The sequence below is a fragment of the Passer montanus genome, unplaced genomic scaffold (assembly GCF_014805655.1).
Source record: "Passer montanus isolate IOZ18808 unplaced genomic scaffold, ASM1480565v1 scaffold33, whole genome shotgun sequence".
NCBI lineage: Eukaryota > Metazoa > Chordata > Aves > Passeriformes > Passeridae > Passer > Passer montanus.
The window spans coordinates 5078385-5100692 of NW_024368041.1; the positions used below are offsets into that span (position 1 = coordinate 5078385).

Consider the following 22308-nt stretch of genomic DNA (forward strand, 5'->3'; position numbering starts at 1 on the left):
CTTGCAAATGCACGCACCTTGAGCTGTGGCTTTCTGCTAAAACTTTGTTTGATTGATCCATGGCTAACAACATGTGCTTTGTTTCACAGGTGTCATGCAGCTGACAGGTCTACAGGCGAAGCTGAGGGTCACAGTCAAGGCAGAAATTCTTTAGACAAAACAGAGGCCAATAATCAGGGAAGTTTGGAGCTGTTTGCAAGATCTACCGAGTTGGTTGCTCATCCTGTCAAAAGAAGCCATCATCTGGGACAGCAGCACACTGCCAGCAGCTGCCATGGCCAGCAAAAGAAAGTCCACAACTCCCTGTATGGTGAGAACTTCTGAAGTCGTGGAGCAGGAAGGTGCCGAGGGCACAGAGACTCCTAAAGACAAGGGGACTGGTGCATTGCAGCAGGACTCAAAAAAAACCTGGCCTTCAGAAAACTCAGTCAAAGACTGCGAAGTGGTGGAGGCAAAGCCCCCAGGTGAAAATCAGTCTAAGAAACCCCAGGGTGGTTATGAGTGTAAGTACTGCCCTTACTCGACACAAAACTTAAATGAATTTACAGAGCACGTTGACACTCAGCATCCAAATGTCATTCTCAACCCCCTGTATGTCTGTGCTGAATGCAACTTCACAACCAAAAAATACGATTCTTTATCTGACCACAACACAAAATACCACCCGGGAGAGACTAACTTTAAACTGAAATTAATTAAACGCAATAATCAGACTGTTCTAGAGCAGTCTATTGAGGCCGCCACTAACGATGTCACTGTCACAAGCAGTGGGCTAGAAAATGCAGAGTGTGACGATTCACAGCATGGGGGAGTCAGCGCAAATAAAGCGCCCGTGATGAAACTGGGAAAGCCTAAAGGGGAAGCCAAGAAGGGATCTAAAAAGCCAGAAGAGGGAGGCACAGAAAACCACGTGGATGGCGCTCTGCCCCGCATCATAACTGAAGCCACTGAAGCTATTGCCTGTATAAATGGGGACCTTCTCCATGATGTGTTGGCCCATGTCATGCCCTCTGTACAGCTGCCACCAAATATCAACCTTGTCCCCAAGGTCCCCGTCCCTCTGAACAGCACCAAATACAACTCTGCACTGGACACTAATGCAACCATGATCAACTCCTTTAATAAGTTTCCTTACCCAACACAAGCAGAGCTGTCGTGGTTGACGGCAGCATCAAAACATCCGGAAGAACAAATCCGAATCTGGTTTGCTACGCAACGTTTGAAGCATGGTATAAGTTGGTCTCCTGAAGAAGTGGAGGAAGCAAGGAAGAAGATGTTCAATGGTACTATCCAGGCAGTTCCCCAGACCATCACCGTCCTGCCAGCTCCTTTGGCAACTGCAAAAATGCCACAGCCCATCATCCAGACAGCTTTGCCTTGTCAGATACTGGGCCAGACTGGCCTGGTTTTGACTCCTGTGTCAAATGGTTCAACTGTTTCCTGTTCACCAATTACGCTTGCTGTTGCCCCAAACCAGGGGCAAAAGAGGACAGTACAGACCTTATCAAATGCCCCAGAGGCCAAGCGTCCTCACATAGTTCAGGTGCCTGAGATTCCTGCCAAGATGACTGCTGTTCCAGCGACCCCAGCCAGCGAGCGGAAAAAGACCAAGGAGCAGATAGCAGAGCTGAAGGCCAGTTTCATGGCAAGCCAGTTTCCTGATGATGCAGAAGTCTACCGGCTTATAGAGGCAACAGGTCTTTCCAGGAGTGAGATCAAAAAGTGGTTCAGTGACCACAGGTACAGAAGTCAGAGGGGCATTGTGCAAATTCCTGGTGATGCTTTAGGGAAAGATCAAATCACACCTTCAGCTGGTCGACATGGCCGGTCATTTCACCCGTACACAGAGTTTACCCCCCAGAGATTCAAAGAGAAAACTCAGGAGCAGCTTAGGGCCCTTGAGGAGAGTTTCTTGAAATGCTCTTTTCCTACCCAGGGAGAATTGGACAGGCTTCGAGTGGAGACTAAGTTGAGTAGGAGGGAGATAGATTCATGGTTCTCTGAGCGGAGAAAAATAAGGGACAGCATGGAGCAAGCTGTCTTGGACTCAATGGGATCATACAGAAAAATCAAGGATCAAGGAACTCCCAATGGTGCAATAAGCCAGGCAGAACTTCTGGGTAGCTCTCAGCTCCCTGGTGCTTTATCTGGGTCCTCCACCACATTGAAGAAAACACAAGAGCAAATTCATCTATTGAAAAGCACGTTTGCAAGGACCCAGTGGCCATCACCCCAGGAGTATGACCAGCTGGCATCTCAGACCGGGCTCACGAGAACTGAAATAGTTCGCTGGTTCAAGGAAAACCGGTCCTCACTAAGAACAGGGTCACTTAAATGGATTGACCAGTACCAGCAGCAGTATGCTGGTGATGGTCATAACAAGCAAAGCCAGAAAAGGAGCTCAAAACACATTGAGAGTCCAAAGAACGGTAATGAGGTGTCTCGGCAGCATTACCAGGAGCATAAAAAACTGAACGAAGAGAATGGGGGGAAACCAGTGGTGAGAGCAAAAAGAGACTGCGAACCACTGAAGGACTCTTTGTTGGGGAATCAGGCAGAGGGTGTGGACAGGCTGGAGTGCAACAACAGCCACGATGGCCACGGCAGTGAGGAGAACGAGGAGCCAGCAGAGGTCAACTGGGTGGAGGTGACGGTGGGCGAGGATGACGCTGCCTCGGACTGTACGGACAGCTGGAGCCAAACGGCCCCCGAGGGCCACACGGAGCTGCCAGACTTGGACTCTGAAAGTATATCTGGAGACAATTCCCACGTATAGACAGGTAATGCTGAGGGTGCCCTGTTTCTCTGAGCCTGCCTTTGGCGGGGTGTGCTTCCAGCATTCTGTAGCCCCGCTTCAGTGTAAATCCCTGGAGCCCATCCCTGCCGGATGCTTTGTGCCTGCTGGATGCCTGAACAAAAGGGAGACCCATTCTGCTTGTAAATTAAAGCCAACTGCATGATAGAGGAGGGGTTAGTGCCATTTGCCTTGGTTTTTGTCTGCTTGTGGGTCAAGTCCTGGATAAAGGGAGGTTTTCTTTTTCTTTTTTTTTTTTTTGCAATAAGTAATTAAAACTTTCTGTCTTTAAACAACCTATATGTACTTTACATAAAACATGCTAGCCGAGCCACACAAAGAAATAGTAAATAACACTCGTTGCTAATATCCCCCTTGCTGAGAGATCACTGAATAGAGGCTGTGCCTGTTTTGCCTGTTTTTGCATCTCAGGTCTTTCCTTTGCAGCATCCTGCCATGTTGAAAACAAAAGGTCACTGGGGGAAGGGCCTAGGACACAGATGCCTCTTTATGCAAAAGCAAGCAAAAAAAAAAAAAAGTGGGACTGAAGTGGCTCATGCAAATGTGTTTTCTTCCTCTTGCAAGTGAGAACTCTCTTCAGTCTCGCTTTGTTCTGCTTGCTCTCACTGGAGGCTTAGGAAATGCCCCAGACTAAGCTGTGTGGGTGTTTAGCAGCTCTTCTTCACAGGATCTTGAATTTAAAAGCAAGCTGCAGGGTCTGGCTTTAAGGTGGGGGATCATATGATCTTTTCCATTGTACAAGGACGTGTTATTTGGAGAGCTGAAACCTGTTTCTGATCACAATTGCACAGGTGTAAATCTGGAACAAGCACTGTCAGTAATTCTTTCATGTTGAATTGAGTTCACTGGAACCTGTAATATTTTGTGCTCAGTTTACCTGAATCTGTCTCTCCCAAACTGGAGTTTCCTTAAACCACAACTTTAGAGCTTATCCTTCAGAAAGCTCAGCATCCTGCTTTAAAAACCATAGTGAGAGAACACCTGTTTGAGAAAATTGGTAATTTTCTGGCATCTAATAAGTAAATATACTTTAGCAATTCCTTAAAAAATAAAAATAAATAAAAAAAATACAAAAGCCAGGACTGATAGAAGTGCCTCCACAAATGTATTTAAGACTTCTGCTATTATAGCTGCCAGTACTTGGATTGAACTACCTGTTGCAGCAGTGCAGTTTTTGGCAGAGAGCCCTGCTGCCTAGCATGCCACTTTCTCCATGTGCAGTACTTGTCCCAAAGTCTCTTGGACATTCTCTGAGTTGGGAAAAAAAAAAAAAAAAAAACAAAAACAATCCTGAAGTGGTATTCTTTTTAACTGTGAATTTTGTTAGATAATCTTGAGAAATGTTATGACAGCATCTTTATAACAAAATATCTTAAAGATTCAGACTGCATTGCAAGGCACTGTCCTCCATTATCCTTGGAAAAGTTGGTAATTGGGGATGTGAGGAACAGGTGTTACCCGTGTGTCAAAGGCAGGGATTAAAGACAGAAGGATGTGGGAACATCAGCCAGAGGCACACTGGGGTGCCACTTTTGTGCAGCCACATAAGAAGGGAGAGCCAGGATCTGATCTGCCTTTTAAAGTCAGACGTGTGACAAATAAATGCATTGTGGGATTATTTTTCTCCGGGTTGTTATTCCAGAACATTTCCTCCTTCCAGCTACAAATACTGATTCTGAGGAGAGGGAGCAGATTAGGGGCTCAGAGGGGCAATGGAGAAGAAGGCAGGAGCAGGGGGAATTGCCTGAAACCCCTGTTTCTTACAAATCTCTTGTGCTATGAACCCAAGATCTGCAGAGCTCCCTTCCAGCAGCGTAGGTTTTGTGCCTGTGAGCAGTGTCAGGTATGGAGTGAACCTCCTGCCACTGTGCCCTGGTACAGATGTTAGCCATAAAGCTTCAGGGCTCTGGAGGTGCTCAGGTGTTATCAGAGAGGAATTTTTGTAAGGACTTTAATCTCAGTTAAACAGTTGCTGAATGATCCTTTTGATGAGGAGCTTTCTGGTGGTTGTGTGTAAAATACACCTGCTGAGAAAAAGGTGCACTGGAACAGGACTTCTACTGCTAAGAGTGTGCAGTAGTGGTCACAGGGTCCTTTTGTCCTCTGCTCCTTGCCAGTTTCTCAGTGTGCTGCTCTGGGTGCACTGGAACAGAATTTCTACTGCTTCTACAGCTAACAGCGTGCAGTAATGGTCACAGGCTCCTTTTGTCCTCTGCTCCTTGCCAGTTTCTCAGTGTGCTGCTCTGGGGACTTTAAAAAGTCTTTTTTATTTTCCTATATTCTGCCTGTAAGTCTCAGCTGAGGAATGCGAGTGCCTGCTCTATGGTGCACACGTGGAGGCATTGCCACAGTCATTGTGACACAAAAATTGGAATCTTTATACCCCACGCTGATGGGACTCAGAGAATAATCTTAGCTACTTTTTCTAAGCTTTCATTGGGCAGCCAGTCTTAGAAATTTTCAGCTAAAATTTCGGTGTTAAATTAACATCCAGGGTATGACTCAAAATGGAGACTTTTGTATGACCTGATAGGGAACTTGCTTCTGTCAGTTGTCATAAAAGCTTGATTTTTCCTAGCATGCTCTTCAGATACCACATGTAAGAACGAGGTGGACTGAAGAACTGACAAGGGATTCCTCTTGTCTCTCACACAGCCACACTTACTGTGTGAGGCTCTCACTGCTGAGCCATACATCAGGCAGAAGCATACTCCTTTCATATTAGTGGTGTTGCTGTTTTGCCAGCTTGATCTACATAGTCTAAAATGAATGGTTTTTGATTATTGACCTCCATACTCTTCTTGACTGAATTTATGTGTGGCTTTTGTAAAACCTCAGTTCTTCCAGACCATCTCAGTCACTCTCTTCTCCAGTATGTAGCTTTAAAAGATTTTGGAACTATTAGAGAGCATTTGTGTTATAGCCTACACAGACCTTATGCCTTAAAAAACCGAGTTTTTCCAAAACCAATCCATGTTTGGCAGATTCTGCTGCTGCAGCTAGAGGGAATTTCACAAGAGACTGGGCCTCTGTAAAAGCAGGATTCATGCCAGCCTCTGCAATGCCATCCTGGGACTAAGAAGAGGCTCTGTTATGAAGTCTGTATCTGAAAGTTTTGGCAAAATTGGATTTATTCCATGGAGCAGATCAGCTTTCTTGAACAGTGGGGTTGGGAGACCTGTCCGCATAGGGCACCAGCCCTTCCAGATGTTGAGTGGCTGCTCTGGGGTGCACTTAAAGCCATCTCTGGAAGTGTTCCTGAGACTGTCATGAAGCTTTGTGTCCCTCTTGAGTGAGGCCCAATTGCTGTGTCAGGAGAGTGATGTAGCTCCCTTTCCATCAGTAGAGAGGTTCCTGCCTTCCAACAGCATGGGTCAGAATTGGGTCCCTTGTCCTCCTTTGCACAAACTCAACAAACAGAAACTGGTTCTGAATTAAACACAGCAAACTACAGCTCAGACAGGAGAGCAGGACCAGAGCGTGCCAGAGTGTTTGGCAGCTTCTGCTGCTTTTCTTTAGTGTTGTCTCCCTGTGGGGATTTCCCAAGATCAGAGCTTTTGTTTTTTTCTCCAAATGATCTGGTTTTTTCCCCCATCACCACCTTTCAACAGTAAACTGTCTTTTTTTGGAGTCATTTCATGACCTCCTTTTTTTTAAGCATGAGCCCTGCAAGATGTAGGCACCAAAGCCTGTGGATCATGGTGGGAACAAGGTAGCTGAACACCCTGGATCTTGATGGCTGTGACCTCTGCTCTGTGGAGATTTGCCAAAGCCCAACCATGTGTGAAGGTTGCACAGTAGAAAACAAAAAAAGCCTGAAGGCAGTCATCCATTGCATCTGCTGAATGCATGATACTGAGCATCAGAGGTAGTCTGGGTCGTCCTGGCATCTCCAGCCCCTTCTGCACTGTTTCAGGAGCAGAGATGACTTGCTTGCCAGTGACCCAGTGCATTCCTCAGTGTCCAAAACCACCAAAAGTGAACATCTCTGGGGTTTCTCACTTTCTGCCCAAGTTCTCCCTTTTCTTGAGGCTTAGGCTTTCATTTAGTCATTTCACAGTAGTGTCTGCTGCTGGTGCTGGGCTCCAAGTCAGCATCCTGAAGTAACTCAGCATGGGATTGGCATTGACCAGTGTTTTTTGCAGAATTCAGGTCACCCTGAAACTTTTGAGGGAATGAGGCAGAAGTAGGGAGGACATGGTTTTTCCCCTGAAACAAGTGAGGTGCATTAGAGACTCCAGCTAATATAATGAAGGATTTCAGAGGGAGAAGCAAAACCCAGTGCAGCAATTAAAATTTTCCAGTGAGTCAGGATGAACAGGGGCCTGTGTGGGAAGGTCTCAAGGGCAGGGGGAGGACTTTTCCCCTTGATCTTGGTGCAAGCTTATGGCCTTTCCCTGGGCTTGTCTGCATTGCAGATGCCAGATAGAGCCCACTGCTTTTGTGGGAAATAACAGACCAGGCAGCAACATCCATAAGAGGTGTGAAATAACGAGTCAGCTCAGGTTTCAGTGAGCACTGCTGCAGGGTGGGTGAAGAGGATGTTTGCACTTCTTGCACGTTCACACCTCCGTGTGGAAAAACTGAGCATAATCCCTGTGATAGAGCCCTTGCTTTTTGCTGGGAACTGGGGATACGTGTGAATTGGTGGCTACTTGAAGGTTGGGTTTTGAGGGGTCATCTTTTAATCTTTGGTCCAATTGTGCAGCCTTTATGTAGGTGCAGGAGAGATAGCAGAACCAGGAGGCTGCTCTGCAGAGCCCAGGCACATCCAACTTTTTCCACTGTCTTTTAGTTTGTACAATTTTCTAAAATCATGTAAAACAGGAAGTATTAGAAGGGGATTTAATGGGGGAGAAAGACCTGAAGCCTTCTTGGTTTTAGCACTGTCTGTCCTGTGGTTGCAAAGTAGTTTCACCAAACACATGCACGCATCATTTTGAGTCAGTGTGAGGATCTGCCTGAGCCAAGGCTGGACCATATATCCCTGTTAGGAGTCTATAGGGGGTTATTAGCTGGGTGTTACATGCAGCAAAAATGCAACACCCTACCAGATGAGGCTGTGAGAAGGATAGGCCTCAGGGTATAGGTAACACAAAACAGTGTTTCCATATGTGCAGGGATGCAAACCAGGTCTCATCATGGTTAACAGTTCATAGTGCCTTAAAAAATAATATGCTGCTGTTGTAATTTTTGCAGGGGTACTCCTCAGCTGCACTGTCCTGATGTTGAAGGGGAAATGCTCTCTGAAAATAGAAGAAAACTCTATTTTCCTGCCTGGGTGAGAGAGTGTGTTGTGAGTCCAAGTCTCAAACTGCGCTTGTGGAGGCACAGTGGGAAGAAATACTCTCGTGGAGCATCACCATGGAATTGTTGATAGTGCCAAAGTCCTACTACTGCATTACAAAAGAGAAGAAAGAGAGAGGAAAGGGTCCTTGTACATAGTTTTCTCTTAGTTTCTCTCCCACCCACTTTCCTGCCCAGCCTCTTCCTCTACTGGAACAGATTTGTACAACATAAAAATTTTGTTAATTTTTCTAATAAGTGCAAGTTATTCTTGCGTATAATGCAATTGTGAAATTTTGGGGTTGGATGGGGGGAGGGAAGTGTTTTTTGTGGAGGAGGGAGATTTTTTTTTTCCCCTGAAATGTTTTAAGAAAGAGTTGCAATCGTTTGGAGTTGTCTTGGTGCAGATCAACACCTGAGCCCAGATCCCCACTCCAGTTTACATTTCAGACCAGTTAATCATGTTCTGGACCAGTGGGGTTTGTTTTTTTGTTTTTTTCTCTTGTTGTTTTGACTTTTTTGTTTTGTTCTATGGCCACCTGCTACTGATTGAAATATTTAAATCTCTGCTTTTCCATGCTCCTACAAGGCAAGTCTTCTCCAGCTCCCGTACTTCACTTTTCACCAGCCAGCCCCAGCTGTGGGTCTCTGAAGATTTGGCTAGAATGCCTTTTTTTATGATTGGTTTGGTTTTGGAGGGTTTTTTAGCACTTTTTGTTTAAACATGCAGTATAACTCCCAGAGGGGTTGGAATGAGGAAATGAAGATGCTTCATAATCCAAATTTATTTGTTTTTCTTTGGCTGGTACAGTGATGGACACCATAACCAGCAGGCTGCCCTCCAGCTTCAGACGTTGTAGCGCACAACAGAAGTTTCTTATTAACCCTTGCCACTAAATTTTTAGATCACTCTTAGGTTCCTGAGTGCACTTTTTTTCAAATATTGCTAATTTGGATTTGTGAGGGGATGTCTGTCTGTGCATGTGTGAGGAGGGAGCAGAGGGGAGCAGGAGCCTGGGTGCAAGAGCTGTTCAGTGCTCATTCCTCTGACAAGCTGGGGTTGGAAAACTTGCCCGCCTTTCAGTACGCTGCACAAATAGGATGCTAGGGAGTTTGAATAAATCCAACTTTTCTAACTTGTTGCTCATTTGTTGTAACTCAATAAAACAAAGGCTAAAAATTTTGGTAACTTTTTTCTCAACTCTTTTGTTTTACTCTAAAATAAATAAATAAAACCCAAGAAAACCACACCCCACCCAACCTCAGCTCAAACTTTGTGCACAGGAGTTTGATGTCTTTAGAGCTGCAATGAGGAGTTTACTGGTTTTGCAGTATTTGGCAAATACTAACTGTTTTAAAGTGAACTCCATGAATACTAATGTTTATTCCCCCATGTCAGTGAGCTGTTTCCTGCAGGAAGGATGCAGATAGTGCCTGGGAATGAGCCTTTGGGGAACACCTTTTATTTTGATTGCAGATTGACAAATTGAATGAATGAATGAAACCACCCTTGTGATTCACCCATATGTAGTTAATTTTTATTAATCATCAGCACAACATATAACTGTAGAGGGAGGTTTGCGGTGGGTGGCAACAAGTGAATTCCCTTGCTATAAAGTTGTCTGGTTCATTGCTGAAGAGGAGTGACTGGATGGGACAGCACTTTGCTGCACTTGTGTGTCACAAGTCAACAGCACAAGGTGGGGAAGTGACATCAGCTGCTCCCTGGGCAAAGGCTGCCAGACAGGGAGCATGCACATATCCCATCACCCCCAGCTCAGGTGTTCATCTGCAGGGTGGAGGCAGATGCCTGTGGAGTCATGGATGGATCAGGTCACCAGGAAGAAAATGCATCTGAAGATGCTTGTCCAGAACTTCAAAGCTCTAACTGAAACTAATTGCCACTTCTCTTTCCACTGCTTCTATGAAAGGATGGTAATATTTTAATTGCCCTTATGAAGTTTTTAACAGCCACTTGATGGCTTAGTATTGCAGTTTGCATCTCTCCTGTCTGACATGTGTTGTACATCTGTGTGTTTGGAGCACTGACCTACTTAACTAGCAGTGCTCCTAGGGAGCTTAGGAAGAACAAGACCCACCTGGGTTTTTCTGTATTTGTACATCCCAGATACGGTGGATTATGGCACAGGACTGGGGCTCTTTGAGATCTCTGCAATTCAAATAAAGCAATAGCAGTGGCCCGGCAGTCTGTCATTACACAGATAATACACCTGAGGCTGTCCCCCAGCAAGCAGGCTGGCCAGAGCTGGCACAGCCTTGGCCAGCGTGGCAGCCTGGTGGCACTGAGGGGCTTTGTGCAGGCAGGTCCTGGTGTGGTATCAAACTTCAGACCCCAGCAGAGCCAAACCCAGGAGCCCTTTTGGCCGAGCTTAAAGCAGCCCAGGTGCCCACAGGGGTATCAAACTTCAGACCCCAGCAGAGCCGAGCCCAGGAGCCTTCTGGCCGAGCTTAAAGCAGCCCAGGTGCCCACAGGGGCTGCTCCAGCGTGGCTGTGGGAGCTGGGCAGGGGAAGCAGGCTTTGTTTTTAATTAACACAGCCACAGTGACTGCGTTTCCAGGAGCGTGCCAGTGCGAGGGACAATCGGGTCATTGTTGTGCACGGCAGCCATTGGGGACACGGCCTTGGGGTTTCGTTGCACACCATGAAAACGCTGCTGACACCGAGTTCCCTCCCACAGCCCTGCACCCCAGAGCTGCTGCTGCTGCACCACGGCCAGCAGGGCCTGTCCTGGCAGAGCCCTGCAGCTCAGGACAGCCTTGCCTGGGCAGGGTCCCCCAGCAGCAGCAGGCCCTGGTGCTCAGGTGTTGATTGGCATTTTTACCCAAGTGTTGAAGTTTCAAATCAGAAGAAATCTAGTTAAACACAAAGTAAGAATAAATCAGATTTTTAAACTTGTACAAGATTAAAATGTGGCTTGTAGAAAAAGCTGTCACTGGGAAGTCGGTAACAACTTGAATTAGGTGGCCTCTGCTTTTTTAATTTTGTCTGATTTTTGCTGACAAGGATTTCCCATTATTCTTGTGCTCCATCCATAAGATGCTGGGAAGCTCTATACTGGTGTTAGATATCTGGGGGCTCCAAGTACATCATAACACACAGTTTAGACATTTCACAAGCCTTATTAAACAGAGAAGGGCATCACAGAATGGTTTGGATCACAAGGAACATTTAAAAATCATCTCATTCATCACCACTGCACTGGGCAGGGACATCTTTCAATAGATCAGGTGGCTCAAAGCCCCATTTAACCAAGCCTTGGCAACTTCTGGGGCAGCAACTTAAGGAACATTTAAAAATCATCTCATTCATCACTGCACTGGGCAGGGATATGTTTCAATAGATCAGGTGGCTCAAAGCCCCATTTAACCAAGCCTTGGCAACTTCTGGGGCAGCAACTTCAGCTACTATAAAACTCCTTGCAGTCTAAATTACTCAGTTCCGTTTTCTCAATTTTTTTTTAAGGAAGAAGGATAAAAAACCTTCACTTTTCAATCACAATTGTGCAATAGCACCATTTCTTACCTCAAATCTCCAATTCTGACCTTTGGGAATTTCATTTAACTTGTGGCTCTGAAATTAAGCTACTATAAACTCCCCGCAGTCTAAATTATTCAGTTCCGTTTTCTCAAATTTTTTTAAGGAAGAAGGATAAAAAACCTTCACTTTTCAATCACAATTGTGCAATAGCACCATTTCTTACCTCAAATCTCCAATTCTGACCTTTGGGAATTTCATTTAACTTGTGGCTCTGAAATTCAGACAGTGAATGGGGTAAGAAACCTGCACCTGCAGGGTGAAACTCAGCAGTTGCAGGGATCCCTCTAGGAAGAAGGAGTGTCCCAGCACCATGTGGACCAATACAAACTGGAAGGAAAGTGCTGGGTTATACAAGAAATCTGAGTGATTATGAGCATAATGATAATTATGTGATGATAACGTAACCTAGAGAAATACACAGGTAAAATGGCAACCAAGATAAGTAATATTTATGCATTATATTTGCCATCAGCAGAAATTTAACCACTTAAACATTCTTCATCTTGTAGCCCTCAAATATTCTTAGGTAGCAAAACGATGCATCCTGAAATCTTACCAGTTTACAGAAGGAGGAGAAGAATAAATTTCAGAAGCACATAAGACAACATGGTAGGAAGTCCATTTGGCATCTTGTTAGCAAGGAGAGAGCACACCACTGATGGACAGGAACTTTTTTACTGTCTGCTGGGTAAAAATAGAAACCTGAGCAGGAAATCTGCTAGATAATGGAAAAAAAAACTATGAATGGGACCTGTGGCTCTAGAGCATAACTCCAAAAATATTCATAATACAGCAGGAAAAGTGAATGCATTCAGTGAAAGCAAGAGAATGTGAGATACACAGTGAAGGAATGGAAAAGCAGCATAAAAAGCACCAGGCAGGGTTTCTGGGGTGTTATGCAGTTGAATTATCCCAATCAGATTATTGCAAGCTCTGGCTAGGACAGAGGTGAGAGCTGAGTGACCGGGTAATTGTCAGAGCAAATCACACAGCACGCCTTGAGCACAGCAAGCAAGAGCAGGGAGGTCTGTGGTTTTCTTATTTCTCTCCAACTGATGCATCAAAATGGTAGTCACAATTACATTAAAATTCTCATAATTTACATGTACTTAACACATCCAGCAAGCTGGCTCAGGCACAGTAAATGGGACATCTTTGTCGCTTCCTCAGTACACAAACTCATCCTTAAACCTTCCTCTTTTTTTTTAAATCTTTCTTAAAAGTCTGGATCATCCCAATGCAATATATTGTGTAAAATTTAGTGTGCAGCAATTTTAATCTAAAAAATAATTAGTTTTGCAAACATCTGTAAGACAGCTAAAGGAATAAAAGCATTAACCCAAGTTTATGGACAGAGAAACTGAAACGTATGTAGGTATTCATGACTGCTGAATAAATGTGTTAAAGGTAAGAGCTGAGTTCAGCTTGGCCTAGCCTTGACTTCCCAACAAAGCTTCATTTTATATCGATATCAAATCATTGCTCTTTCATTGGCACTTCTAAGTCTTTCACTCTCCAAAGGGCAAAGGCACAAGGCAGAAATGAGCAGGCTGGGACTGGGGAGCCTCAGAGACCCTCATCCCACACAATCCTGCCAGGACATGTGTGTTCTCCTGCCCAGGTCTCCAGGTAAAGCTTTCACCTTCCTGCCGTAATTCCTTCCACCTTTAAGTCTCTTTCTGAACATCCTCCATCCATCTTCCTTTCCCAGAGACCCGTTTTGGGCAGTTTGGTTTAACCCCAGCTGGCACCTCTGCCCTACACAGCTGCTCACTGACTCCCCCTCAGCTGGATGGGGTGGAGAACTGGGAGGGTGAAAGTGGGAAAACTGGTGGCTTGAGATGGTTTAATAGGTAAAGATAAAGCCATGTACACAAGCAATGCAAACAAGGAATTCATTAACATCCCATGGGCAGGCAGGTGTTCAGCCATCTCCAGGAGAACAGGGCCCCACCACGTCTAGCAGTGACCTGGGAAAACAAACACCACCACTCTGAGCATCCCACTCCTCCTTCCTTCCTCCACAACTTTTATTGCTGAGGATGACCAATGGTTTGGGGTATTACAGAATCACAGAGTAGTTTGAGTTGGAAGGGACCTTGCCACATTCAAGTCAGTGAAGGAGAAATCCAAAACACACCCCCAAACCAGCTGCAGTAAAGAAAATTAACTCTACCAGAACCAAAACCAGCCCAGGGAACCCCAGGGGGAGGTGCCAGGTGCTCCCCCCAGCCTGGGGAACATTTCTGGCCATTTGCTGCAGCTGCTGTTAGTCCCACACAGAGGGAATTTCTGTTACAGTAGGAGGTCACAGCATGCCGAGGGTGCATTATAAACACATCAGCACCTGCAATTACCCTCTTGGTTTAAGGAGTGTTGTCATCTCCTCAGACCAAGAAGCATGGAACCATTCAGCCTCTTTGGCCTCCCTGACCCACTCACACCAAATCCTTAATACCAAAAGGCATTTTGCCACACAGAGGCATGTAATATGTATCTGTACCTAAATGTTCAATTTTGACATACTTTGCTTTTAAGTCCTCCCATAACCCCAGCAGTCCCTGGCATCTCAGTGCTGGGGCAGGAATTTAAATCAGCACTATTTTTGATTGGTATAATTATTCATTATTGTTTGTGACACATTTGGAGATGATGGCCACTACACATGCTAAGAGCAAGGGGATACAAATGAAGCATGTGCAACAGAAATAGGATGCCAGAGGTTTTGGCACTGTCAGCCCCACTATACAAAGGGTGAATAGAAATATCCCAGGTTGAGAAGAACAGCTCCAAACCTCTTCTCCAGCCCAGACTCAGCTATCACCATACTTTAACCACAACTGAGCAAATAACAGGCAAAGAGCACTTGTGTTGGGGTGAGGTTTGACCCAGCATGGGCCAGGTGAAGAGTCCAGAGCCAGGAGTGCAAGCCAAGACCTACCCCTGCATCTGATGGCTGGCATGCTCTAAGGCTCCCTTATTAGGGATTTAAACAAAAGGAATTTTAATCTTTTCTTTTTAATGCCAGCATTTGAATAGGGAGGGGGAATGGAAATTTTAACACAAAGCACAAACACTGAAGGTCATGGAAAGGCAGGGAAGACATTGTCTCCATTAATATTAAAAGGAAGACCAACCCTGCTGTATCAGAGTAAAAAAATGAATACTACTTTTGATTGAGAGGAAAGTTTCTCCATGCCTGGTTGCAGTGCAGCATTGCACATCGGAGACAGCTGAGGCTGACAGCAAGGAGAATTAATTACTTTGCTTTTTGAAGCATGGACTGCTCTGCTCTGCTGTGCCAGCTTCAAGAACGATAAGCACTTATCCAAAGAGTGTAGTTTTGTCCTCCAGCATGGGAGTTTTGCCCATCTAAATCACAGGAGGCTGCTGAAGCTTCGTTTTGTTTTCTTCATACTTGGCCTGCACTTGAACCTGGACATCACCACTCTCTTTTCAGACTCACATAGAGCAATTTTGTGCCATCCAAGGGAGGGACACTGGGCACTGCTGACCACAAAGTGCCCTGGTGTCATTGTGCTCAGCACTGTCCTAGAGTGGGGCTGCTCCCACCAGGGCACAGCACAGCCCCGCGGCCCAGACAAGGCTTTGCCAAACATGAACTTATCTCCAAATCACCTCCTCTCAGAGGATTTTGCTTTTGCAGAATCATAGAATATGCTGAGTTGGAAGGGACCCATCAGGATCATGGAGTCCAGTTCCTGGCTCTGCATGGGATATCCAAGAATCACACCGTGGCTGAGTTTCAAGGGCATTTCAACATCTAAACAAGAGTGAAGTACACCTCTCCCTGAGGGAGCAGGTGGTGGCACTGAACAATGTCTTCAGCACTTTGTCCTCAACTAGGCAGCAGCAGAATAGGCTTATTGATAATGTGCTTGGCCTTTTGGCCTATTTTGTTGAGTATCATACCTTCCACTCCTACTTATTCATTTAGAAGGTGATTTTTTTTATTTTATACACGTGACTTGGGAACTGAAATCATACAGGTTGATGAAACTTTCCTGCTTTACTTACAAATAACTTCCAGGTGGCCCTTAGCAAGAGAGAAATGTTTTCGCTCAGTAAAAGCACAACCCACTAATTCAGGGCATCTGCAGATGCTGCTGCACTGACCTTCATCAGGCAAAATTACAGTGTTTAAATTTTCACTGAAGTGTTGACACCCCTTCTGAGAAAGAGTAGTTCCCACCTCTCCCAAGCCACTGTTTGTGGCCATCTGCAACTTCAGCTTGCCAGAGTCATAACTCCTAGTGCTCCTCCTCATCGCAGCTTTTTTGCAGAAGTGGTTGATTTACCTAAGCAGTTGCAAAAGAACCTAAGGACACTGGCATGGGGCAGTTTTTAAATGAAGAGCTGCTGCTGGCCTGTTTTAAACAGACTCTTCCAGCAATACTCAGTAAACCTCACCCCAGTTCTCTGTAGAGCCAAAACTGATAGCTCCTCTGCATCCTGCACACTGAAGTTCTTAACTCACCTTTACAGCCACAGCATTAATAATTTTTAAAAAGAATCCAACATGCCAAACATAAGACTACATATAAAGCTGTTTGGAGCTTATCAGGTTTTATCATCCATTTCTTGATGCCAGCTAGAACTGCCTTATTTCCATGCCTTGCATAACTTGTATTAATTTGATACTACTGAAACATGGTCACCAGCACCTAAGCAATTCAAGGATCAAGCTGACAGACAAGAAAGATCAGCACTTCTTTTCAGTCATGTTCTCCCTGAATTATCATATGCAGGTAACCATTTCTTAATTGACACTCATGCTTGTTCAACACTAGATCAGTCCTTCAAATATGATCCCAAGCTAAGAGCTTAAACCCATCACCATTCAGGTTGCAAGACAGATGTAAAAGGGTGGGGAAAAAAACAGTTATGCCCAAAAGGTCTCTGTTGTAACTGCTATTCAAAAAGAGGGACTGCAGGTCTAAGGCACCAATATAATTTTTCTTTCAAGTCCCTTCCCACCCTTATTCCCCAGCTCTTTACCAGGGCTGCAGTGCCAGTCAGTGGCTGCTTTTCTGGCAAACGCATAGCAAAGCTGAAGCCTGACACACAGTGGCATACTCAGAAAAAATGCAAGTCTACAAAATTGCCCTCGTTTATTTGCTTTACAATTACTCACTGCCCAGAAGCACCTAAGAGCAAGCTCACCTTTTGGCATATACTTAACAAAGCTTGCAATTTTAAGATACTGCTCCGAAAGGGGAAAAGATTAAATTTTCATAGGTCAGAGAGTGAGTGATTTGGCCCATAGATTAATTTACAACTCTGGTCAAAAAAAAAGCAAAGCAGAGATACAGCAAGGTACATATCCAGCATAAATGATCTTGGCAGTGACAACAGTGCTGAGTTAAAGAACACCAAATGTGAGAGAGATGCCATGTGCTGTGCTGCTCCTCCCCTGGCTGATGGGGACACACAGCCTGCCCCACTGTCCCACACCCTTTTGCCCAGCTGGCACTTCCAGGGCAGGGTGTTCCACCAAATTCACCAGAGAGCAAGCAGGAACGAGCCCTTCCCCATGCATTAAAAACCAGATCAACCCATGGAGTGGGACTGAATTCCCTCTGGTTTTGCAGCCATGAGTGCATTAGGACTAAACTACTCTTAGACAGCCCTCCCCAGGTCAGAGTGCTGCCTTCATGGTCACAGAGGAACAATCAATCACTTTCCTGCTTCCTACTCTTTTCCCTGGATTCCTCCTGCTTTCCCTCCCCTTCAGCAACATGCCCATGCATCCTCTTCAGGTTTTCCTCTAAACAAGGCAGCCAGGGGTCATAATTAATCACAGTTTTCCATACTCCATTTCCCTGCTCATTGTCCTACCACTTGTTGGGAACCTTGTTGTTATTAGCTGGTCTTATCATGACTTGATTACACATTAACAGAGACTCTCCTTACTCAGCAGGATTTCCTTGTGGCTTTAGAGGGCAGCTCTGTGGAATGAGCCACACCACTAGAGTCAGCCTTGGAAGTCACTGATCTCATTCAAGATGCACAAGGGAACAGAGAAAGGTCTAGGAGAACTTTGAGGAACTGGCAGGAGCAGATTTAGAAGACAAAGACTTTCTATAGGGGACCAGACACATTAGCTTATGCTGTTTGTATTAAATTATACAGTAAATATTTGGGCCCAATAAGCTGTGCTGTAATAGCAGCTACAGAGATGAGATCCTTCAGCACAGAAACTGCATCCAGCTAAAACATACCCCTGCCCACTTAGCTACTTTACCAGATAATGCTGCCCTAGGGCCTGTTGCTATCTGTCTGCTTTCAAGAAATTAGGCTGATACAGTTCCTTGAGATTTACCAGACCTTCAAGGTGCAGTATCACCACACCCCCAATACAGGATCTTCTCCTCTAATTGTACTACCACCTTACCCAGGAAGGTTAAATGACATCAACTTATATCAGTGTCTCTTACTATTTCTTCTTTTCTTGAAAGATACATTACACAGAGGAATTTGCTATTTGAAAATGACAGACTAATGGGTGCAAGGTGGGGGAAATGCTTTGTTAGAGATGAGAAAAGTAATTTCTTAATGGGTGGATCTGTGAACCTCATGAATCCATCCCTTGTGAAGGCAATGGTTCATCCAAGACCTTACAGCCTGATGAGACTTCCCAATGTCAGACAATCCAGGTGAGAAGCAAGCAGAGCTCACCATTTGGGTAATCACGGCTTCCCTTCTGTTTGGGAAGAGTGACATGTCTGCAGTGACACTGCAATGACTGCACACTCCCCTCTGCTCCCAAAACAGTCCATGCACATCCCCATGGGGTGGCTCTGAAGTACAGAAACAAAGAGAAGGTTTGGAGAAACCATTAGATGCTCAGTTACAACAGCTAGAAAAAGATTGGGTAAGACAGTACAAAAATTCTCCTTCTGAAGCAGCAACTCCAAAGCTCGAGTGGCATTTAAGGACAAGAATTCTTGAGTTAAACTAGTTACATTCATCAGATCATCTGAGAGAACAAGTAGCTGATAACTGGAAAACAGAGATGGATGAAAGCAAGGGAAGAAGTATTAGACTGGTTATCACCTAAAGGGGTGAAAAAAAATAGATATTGGTAAGTTACTGCCTTGATGACAGCAGAAAAGGCAAGAAAGATTATAAATTGCTATACAACCAGTATTGCTACTGGGCACATGATTGTAAGTAGCAAGGCTCAACTTCTGAAAATGGTTTGGAATTTACATATGATGGCAGTCACAGCAGGCAATGGGTGAAGATCCCTGTTACAGCCTGCGCAGGCTCTCTAAGCTAATGAGGATTTCATTCTGCAGGTGCATCTGATGCCCCTGTAAGGCTTGTCTGCTTCTGCAAAACGCAGGCAGTGGGTATGGGTCGTGGGTCCAATGCAGTAGAGCTGAAAATATCCCTCCTCTTCCTCCTGTGCAATTGTGAAACATTAAAATTGGCCCTAATGCTTTGAGTGCAGTTTCAGATGAAAAAGAAGGAATGTAGACTTAAATTAAATAATACTGCTCTAACTAAAACAAAAAATCAGGTTGTAACTACCCCAATGACAACAACGGACATGCTAGGAAGCTTCCACCATGAATGCAGAAACTGCCCAGAAGCTCCAGGTTCTTAAACCCCTTCAGGTACTCCCTGCTCAGGGAGCAAAGAGATAGAAACCCACTGACCCAATGGTTCAAGTGAGGCCTTTTTTCCAACATACAAGTCTCATCACAGACAAGAACCGTATTTTTTTTATTATTTTATTGCAGTGAAAAGCCACCACCACCATAACAGCTCTGGAAACAAAGGCTGCAGAAATGTTTTGCCCCAATCAAAAAAGCAGGCTCTGATTTCAGCTTTTAAGGGTTGACTTGAACTTTAAAAGCAAACCAGAAAACCCACTATACCTCCTAAGATAACTGAAATGTCATTTTAGAAATAAAAACCTGAAGCATTTCATCCCCGTAGGTATCACCCAAATAAAATACTCTCATGTTGCAACCCCCTAACACTAACCTCCCCCACACACAATTTCTTTGCAATCCTGTTCCAGTGAAGCCTGTACATGTTGCAGGCACACACAGGTCTGATCTCCAGCTAAGAACCTCTCTTCTGCACACACCAAGGCTTTGCCCCTTTATTTTCACATTAGGAACCTTCCCTTCTACAGCCTTCGGGAACAGCAGTTTTCATCCCAAGAGGCTTTCCTGACATACCCTGAGAATGGCTGTACCCAGGAGGTGCCAAACCAGGACCTCCTCAAAATGATATGGCCATTTCCTCATCCTTGTCTGTCCTATTCCCTCCTGGGTTGTACAGCCCCACCAGCTCAACCCAGCCAACTAAAGTAAATAAATCAAGCTTACTGTCAGGTCACACCTCCCACTCTTCCCCTTCCTCTTAGCCTCTGTGGATTTTTTTGGCACGCTGAGGTATCCTGGTCTCCCTGGGGAGCCCCTGCCCTGGCTATGCTCATCTTGTGCTACCAAAGCCAAAGCAGATGTTGATACAGCTAGAGAGGAATGTCTGTCCCTGTGAATGAGCAAGGGCTGCACTTCAGTTTGAATGTTGCTAAGACAGAGCTGTAGAGTAGAAAAAAAACCCAAAAATTGCTGTGCTGGATGAATAAGAGCACTTCTAATTACAGCAGAAATTTGAACTTTTATAAAACTTTTGCACTCCTGCTTGTAGATCCCAACCAGGTTCTTCTAAGAACATCAGTCCCTAAAGATATAGTCTGGTTTCTGAATTTACACAAGGGCCAAAAGAACAATAAAAGCTCTTTATGCCATAAGCTGCATAAGGCTTTGGGGTCTTCAAGCTTCTTGAAGCTGCTTCAGAATCTTTGCTTTCCTTTTTCAACATTAATTGGATTTTGATCTTACATACCTTGGGGAAGAAAAGTGAGACAGAACAGAAAACATGACAAGATTAACTTTCCTAGACATTTATACATTCAAAACTCCAAACCCTCTAGCAGCTTTGAATCAGATTTTAAGAAAATTATTCTGTATGTAAAAGCTCCAGAGTGAAAAAAACCCAAAACATTAACATTAGTTAAAGTTAACTCCTTAGCTTAAACCCCTAAACAAGTGAGGCCAATGCCCAAGGCACACACATGCCATTTTCTTTTTGCAGTTGCTTAAATTCTTAACAGCAGTAAGCACAGGCAGTTCAGAGTCAATGGACAACTGCTTAAAAAGACAGGTAAAGGGGTGTAACAGGCACACAGTCAAGGCTTCCTTCCAGCCAAAGGCACATCCCTGACACCAGCTGGGGGTACCAACACTGAGCAGTGTCTCCCTTTGCCCCTCCTCTTTCTTCTGTGGGGTTCAGGATTCAGTAGAGGACAGACAGGTGCTGCTTTTCTTTGCAGTCTGAATGGAGACTGCCACTTTCTGAGCCCATACTGCAGATAAAAAAGCACTTTGAAAAACATTCTTTGATCAGTGAATACAATCCCTAATTAATGTTTTTCTTTCCCAATTTCAAGTCCAGTTTAAAACAGGACTTCTCAGCAACTTTAGATCCCTTCCTGACTGATTAAAAATATTTTTTCACCTGAGAAACAGTACCTTTGGCTTCTCTACCTCATTCACACACCAACACCACACCACTTTCCCAAAAAATAAAAAGAAGCCACCATGTAACCCAAATTGCATTTCTCCATCACAGTACCTGTTCCCCACAGCCTGGGGCTATGAGCACACCTGCACAAGCACCAGGAGCTGAAGCAGTCTGGACTGCACTGATCCGAGATCCTCTGTTCTACAGGAACCACACCGTGCAGGAGGGGCACTCCATGGACTGCAGCAGGAGGCAGCAGCCCCTGCAGCCTAACCCTTCATGTGCCCTCTGTGAACCCCACAGCCCATGGCCCAGGGGAGGTCCCACAGCACCAACACTGAGCAGTGCCAGGCCAGTCAGTCTTAGGGAAGGCAAGTGCTTAAAAAAGCCTTTCCAGTTGGAGGTGAGGGAGCTATGATTTTTAAGAGAGTGAGGGGTCTGTTAGGGTTAACTACAAACAAGCCTGGGGTTCATTAGGGAGGGCAAACAGATACACTAACTTGAAACCAAAGGGAAACAAACTGCAAAGAAACTTCCTCCATTTAACTAAATGCCACAAGGTGACATTCTTCTGTAGTGCGAAGAGGCCAAGCAGCTTGACAAGCCCAAGGGTTGGCACAGGCATCCTCACACCTCCAGGGCCAAAGACAAGTCAATGAAACCATTAATAGACAGATCCACCTGCTGTCCTTTAATCCACACCCTGTCCAAGGACTAAATACACACATTCTCTTAAGAAATATTTGTAAATATTCAGATGCAAGAGGACTACTTCCAGTGGTTTTGGTGTTGAACACTTCCTCCAGTGGCCATGATCCTCATTACAAAGGGTTAGGATCAGTCTGGCAGTCAGAGAAACATGGCCTTAAAATCTGATTTGATTCTAATGGCATTTTGGAAGTGCTTTGCCCTTTGGAGAAGGAGCAAAATTTAAAAAAATTAAGCATCAGAAATAAGGTTTCATCATCACTTTCCCCCTCCCCCACCCAACATCAACAAGATTCTAAACAGACCTTGCCAGCATCCCACAGCTACAGCTCTTTCATGCACTTTTGCTTCCAAGTAGTGTAATCACTCCTAG

General features: G+C 44.9%; 1 protein-coding gene across 1 annotated transcript in view; it reads left to right on the top strand.

Moving 5' to 3' along the window:
* The window catches only part of ZHX2 (zinc fingers and homeoboxes 2), a 43012-nt gene extending 33726 nt beyond the window's left edge, over nucleotides 1-9286 (top strand). The window contains exons 2-3 of the mRNA XM_039715449.1: nucleotides 90-2780; nucleotides 8015-9286. Coding sequence (XP_039571383.1) covers nucleotides 275-2776 — 2502 coding nt within the window. The 5' untranslated portion in view covers nucleotides 90-274 and the 3' untranslated portion in view covers nucleotides 2777-2780; nucleotides 8015-9286. The remainder of the gene's footprint in view (nucleotides 1-89; nucleotides 2781-8014) is intronic.
* Nucleotides 9287-22308: the final 13022 nt, after the last annotated feature.